Source organism: Chionomys nivalis, chromosome 1, assembly GCF_950005125.1.
Source record: "Chionomys nivalis chromosome 1, mChiNiv1.1, whole genome shotgun sequence".
Lineage (NCBI taxonomy): Eukaryota > Metazoa > Chordata > Mammalia > Rodentia > Cricetidae > Chionomys > Chionomys nivalis.
The window spans coordinates 161792807-161799066 of NC_080086.1; the positions used below are offsets into that span (position 1 = coordinate 161792807).

General features: G+C 40.6%; 1 gene segment (V, D, J or C); it reads right to left on the reverse strand.

Annotated features, from left to right (window-relative positions):
- Positions 1-2762: 2762 nt before the first annotated feature.
- On the reverse strand, positions 2763-3241 carry LOC130888740 (T-cell receptor beta chain V region C5-like). The segment is given in 2 exon segments: positions 2763-3097; positions 3196-3241. Coding segments are annotated over 2 exon segments (381 nt in total).
- Between the last annotated feature and the right edge of the window lie 3019 nt (positions 3242-6260).

The window sequence follows — 6260 nt, forward strand, 5'->3', positions numbered from 1 at the left end:
ATGATTCTTTAGAAAATGCTTCTACCTGGTAAGTTTGAATTCAAGACTCATCGCTTCAGCTGCTGATTGGTTGTTGATAAGTGACAATTTTTTTATAATTCCTATTTATTCTTTTGTGACCTGACAACACATACAGAATATTACTGTACATATATTTGGTAGTCTTCTTTATTAATAAAAATCAATGAACTTATTACTAGTGGGATTCTTCTATACTCATAGATGGGAGCCAAGTGCAGTAATCTCACAGAAACTTCCTCAGGCAATAGATGCGAGTGGGTGCAGACCCACAGCCAGACATTATTTGGAGAGTCTATACTGGAGTTTTCCATAGGGTCCCTCCCATTTGAGATCTGGGATCTCTGCAGAAGGGAGGGACAAACTGAAGAAGTCAGTGAGACAGACAACACCAGGAGAACATATCCCACCAATCAACTAAGCAGGACTTATACGGGCTCTCGGAGATTAAAATGGCAAGCAAAGGACCTGTATGGATCTGCACTAGGTACCCTGTGAGTATCTACTAGGTTTGGGATTTTTTATAGTACTCCTAACAGTGAGAGTGGGTATATCTCTGACTCTTTAGTCTGCTATTGAGACTCTTTTACTCCTATTGTGTTACTTTGTCCAACCTCAATATAAGGGCTTTTGCCTTGCCTTTTCCTTCTCCTCCTCCTCCTCCTCTTCTTCTTCCTCCTCCTCTTCCTGTTCTTCCTCCTCCTCCTTCTCCTTCTTCTCTAATACAGTACCTTCAACTGCAGCTTCCCCTCCGTCCACTCCTCTTTGTTTTGTGCTATTTGGCTGTTTTTCTTGGAAGCCTGCTCTGAAATGGAGAGGGAGTGGATCTGGGAAAGGGAGCTAGGAGGAGTGGAGGGAAGGGTAACTGTGGTGGGGATGTACTATACGAAAGAAGAATGTATTTTCAATAAAAATAAATAAATAAATAAAATATACTTTTTTATTTTGAAGAATTATATTAGACAAGGTTTGCAATATTACAAAGCAAAATAGTGCTTATTTGGTTTAAGCAAGGAACATTCCCCAAAGATTCATGTATTAAAGGCTTATTTGTCTACACAATGTTCAAAGGAAGAGCTTTGAGGAAAATTAGAACATAAAGGTGTTAATTTCAACATTGACTGATCTATTGATAGATTTATAATGGAAAGCAGAACCAAGTAGGAGGATGTAGGTCATCAGAGGAATGCAGTTAAAAGATCTCTCTTATGCACACCCTCTCTCTCCTCCCCCTCTTCTTCCTCTCCCTCTCCTCCTCTATCGTCTTCTCTTCTCTTCTTTTCTCTTCTTTTTCTTCTCTTCTCTCTTCTCTTTTCTTCTCTTCTTTATTTTCCTTCTTGGCTGTCAAGAGATAGGCAACACAACTCTGCTATGTTCCTCCTGACAGTCTGTTCTGCCATAACACAGGACCCCAAAACACAGGTCCAATCGATCATAGACCAAAACTTTGAAGTACTGAGGTAAAATACACCTTCTTCTTTTAGCATTTTAAACCTGTCATGAGACCAGAAAAAAATGACTATGACATGAATATCCAAACTCAGTGCTAATCTAGGCTCAGTTTTATTGCATGAATGACCTTCTGCAATTGTCGACCCAAATACCACCCACAAAGGCAAGTTAATCTGTTCTTTTTATTTGTAAATTTATCAAGATATAAAAAGAGTAATAGGAGTTTGAGACCAATCTGGTCTACAAGAGCTAGTTCCAGGACAGGCTCCAAAACCACAGAGAAACCCTATCTCAAAAAACCAAAAAAAAAAAAAAGAGTAATAGGTCTTGAAACTTGGCATGATAATCCTCCATCTTTTTTTCTTCTTGCAATTAAGGACTACAGAGAGAGGGGCCTTAGTCTTCTTAAAGATGTCTCCTACATTGTTATCCAGTCACAAGCAGGCATCCCTAAAAGTGTAAATGTAAGTAACAATAAATAGATTCAACAGGTTGAATTTATTTTTTATTCATATCATATACATAAAAACACAAACAAAAATAATATTAATTAAAATATGAGGCAATGAGTTTGAAAGAGGAAAGAATCATGTGAGGAGTTAGAAGACGAAATAAGGGAAGAAATAATATAGTATAATATAATATAATAATATAATATAAAATAATATATAACAAATAATATAATTAAATTAAAACCTTAAAAGGGTAAAAGAAAAATGATCCAACCTTAAATACATTTTTCTGACATCCAGAAGAGGTAAAGGCATGTCTTTAGTGCAGAAGAAATGTCCTAGGAAAATATCTCCAGAGTTGAAAACAGCACAACATATATGAAAAAGTAACAGAATGTAGACAAATTTAGCTAGAGAGGAAATAACCAGGAAGGCTGGGTAAAGACTGATGATAGAGATGAGTGAAGAAATGGCATGGGACCTTATGGGCTATTGTCCTATAGAACAAAGGGACTGCTGACCTGTAAACACAGCCAGGAAAGAGCATATAAGTGACTCAGTTGCATAGTAAAGTTAGTGAGGAGCTCACTGAGGTCGCAGGGAAGAAAATAATGGCTGTGAAAGTATCAAAGGAGTCACTGTGACTTCAATTAAAGACTCAGCTTCCTCTCTGAAAGGAGAAACAAGGGGTGGGGATGAGCCAAGCAGCCACGAAAAGCTGTTAGAGTGGACTTCAGTGAGACTGAGACCCATGCTGAAATGTCCCTAGTTTGTCAGAGCCCAGTGACTCCTACAGAGACAGGGACTTCCTGGGGCGTATAGTCAACTTGACTTCCTAGTCTACTTTCTGTGCAGAGGGGAGGCAGCCACACACTGATGTGTATCACTGCTGGCACAGAAGTACACAGCTGTCTGAGAAGGGGAAGCCTTCTCCAGAATGAGAGAGAAGTCCTCTGTCCTTGGTCTGGTGACCTTGTACCCATCATGGACATCTCCTTTCTCGATGCTACCATCACGATATGAGTAATAGATGAGCCTCAGTGCGTGACCCAGGTCCTGACGATACCAGTACATATTGTTGTGGTTATCCGTCTGGTTGCAGCTCAGTTCCACCTTTCTTCCTGTTACTGTCACCTTGCTCCTTGGGTTTTGGGTGACTGCAGCCTCCATGTGTTCTGTAATAGAGAAAGACAGAGTCTGATAATGTCATCTTAGCTAAAAGAATTCTGAAATCTGTTGAGAACAGCACACTTGTGTCCTATTCAGCACTCACTTGTACACAGGAGACTCAAGGTCACACAGAAGAGCCTGAAGTTCATCTCAAGACCAAGGCAAAATCTGATGTCTTCTAGCCCTGTTTCTGGAAACTAGAGCTGGGGCTCTCAGTGACTTAGTGATGTCACTGTCTCCAACGAATGCTTCAACTGCACAGTTAACATGCCACACCCTTTCCCTACAGTAACAAGTTGATTTTAAAGCAGAGTTTCCTAATTACTTTATGCAACAGTATTTATAATGGATATACAAATATTACCAACAGAAGTCAGAAAGAATTTGCTGCTTGTTTTTTCTTTCTAGATGCATGTGCTCTTCCTCTGATTTTAGTCAGGGTTAGGGTTAGGATTATTAAAAACGTAAACCAAATCTTGACCCTATGACAATAGAAACGTTATCTGGCTTAATATTACTCATGTATAACCTGCACCTCTCTGCAGACATACACACTAACTCCAGCTAGTTTTATAACATAAGAGTCAGTGAGCTGTTACATTTTTGACCCAAAATGGGAAGCACCACCAAGGAAATGAAGAACTTTGAGTTAGAAGTCAAGGACCTGCAAATTTTAAGCCTTGTGTTGATATTCTCAAACATAAAATATTGGATATTTTATAAGCTATTGATTCCTATTAATGTATAGAACTCTTCATCTACAAAATGCATATGTTAATGTCTACATTTCTCTCAAAATACACTAGTTATGATCATACCCAAGCACAGAGTAGGGTTTCCTACCACTGTCTAGGAGCTGGAAGGGACTTGAAGAGATGTGAAAACATCTGGAGTCTTGAGACCCACCCCAGTTTTAAGACCACTCTGTATAGGATCAGGTAAATAGTGAGGGGATTAATAAAGATCTAGAAGCATTTCTGGGCCTTGGCTAAGGTTGTGTATCATCTCTGCCCCTCTCTAGTATAAAACCAGCAAGAGCAGGAAGATAAAGGGACAGAAAGTCTGTCACTCTGTGAGGCTGTGATGAGCTGGCACAGAAGTACACAGCAGAGTCCTCCAGCTGCAAGGCGCTCATGTTCATCTCAGAGTGATAGTCACGGAACTGCTGGACTGAGAATCGGTTGGGGATGTTTCCTTTCTCTCCCTCCATTTCTTGATAATGCCGAATGAGGAACTTCAGTTCCTGGTCCAGAGTTTGTTGATACCAGAACACAGTGTCATGTCCAGGGATGGGAATTCATTTGAGAATGGATCTTCCTCCCTTTGCTTTGATTATGTGTCTTGGAGACTGGATGACCCCGGGATTTGCTGAACCTGGGGAGGCAGGAGACAGGAGTGAGCATCTAGAGAAAGAGTACATGGCTGCAGCAGCAGTAGAGGAGCTCAGGAGCAGTCGCCCCAGAGCTCAGGACTCACTTGTTCCCAGGAGAAAGACAGTGACACAGCAGAGCAGGCTGGGGCCCCAGGCAGAGCCAGGGAGGGCAGTGCCCCACATCCTTCTCCCCAGCATGCTGCTCTCCCTGGTGAGAGCAGGAGTCAGCTCCTTCTTTCAGCTCATTGGCTGTGATGTCAGGTTCTGAGGTCAGTGATTTTGGTGGCTCCTATAGGCCCTCTGTACCCCTGGGCATAATTTGCTGGTATAGTTCTTCCCCGTTTGGCTCAGCCTGCATAGTGGAATGGGGGTGTTGACTGTGCTGAGGAAAAAGTGTCTGGGTGTAGGAAACTCCTTTTCCTCCTTTCTCTGAGGCAGTTGTTTCCTTCTCTTTTCCTAGCTCCAGGCTTTTGGGGTTGCGAAGACTGCAGGTCGCTTCCTGTGATGATTCTTAGTGAGCAAAGATGATTGATTACCTGACCCTCACCATGTACCTACGGAGCCTACACTGTTTCTGGTTCCACAACTAACACCCCACTGTGGGCTCCATATTATACCCAGGCATCCACCTCCGCAAGCACTGTTCACAGCTCACTTGGTGGATCTGCAGTGCCCTCTAGTGACCTGGTGCGTAGTCAATGAGATGTACCTCTACTGGTTGTAGGGGACGCTGGGAGCTCCCAAAATCAGGAGTCAGGGTTAGGCTAGAAAACATCACGAGTTGAAGAGTAGTTGCAGAAATACCAAGTTTTATCTGAGCCAGTGAGGGAAATCTTTCAAAAAATAAATAAATAAATAAATAAATAAATAAATAAATAAATAAATAAATTCTAAGTCATATCACACTGTAGACATTCACTAGTCATTAGATGCCAGGTGACCTTGGAAGGCGTGACCTGGGCAAAATACTCTTTAGTTCAGAGGAAATTTTATGAAGGGCTGACTAGGGAGGCTATCAGAGTAGGAGCCTAGTGAGCGCTTGGGAAAATAGACCAATCCAAGGAAGAGAAAGCTGAGAAGGGTAGCATGTTGGAATTGTTGCTGTAGACATCTAGCTAGTCTTTAAAGAAATTTTAATGGAATTCCCAGTTTCATCTTTCACCATTTGAGGTTATACTCAGCTTACCTACACCTTATGCTTATTTCCTTTATGTTTCTTAAGAATATTATCTTCACATCTATCAATCCTTTTTTCTGGAACACTCAATCTCCTGGTAATTACAGTCAGCTGTTTCTCAGCACAGACACTGCCAACATTTACTTCGGTCTTTGCATGCCCCCCTCGTTTCTATAAACTGGTTAAGGTATTGCTGCAGTTACACTGTTTAATATCAATGTCATCCAATTTGTCAGAAATAGTTTGGTTTCTGGTGATTGATTTCTCTCCTAGTGATTAGACCCATTTTCTTCCCTCTTTGCAAAACTGTAACCTTTTATTGGATGCCAAACTGTATATTTGATGTTTGAGGATGCGACTTCTTATTACACTCATAGATTTATTATACAATTTCTTACATCACTGAGAAACAAAAATCAAGGAAATTCCCAAGAGATAGTTACTGCTCCTTGCAGATACATATATATAAGAATATATATGAAATATTGTCATATTTGTGATGTATATATAAACATTTTTGTGAATATAACATATATATGAGAATTCTGTCTAGAGTGATTAATTACCTATGATTTTAAAAAAGCTTGGGGAAGTAGACTAACAGATAAAAGGTCTATTA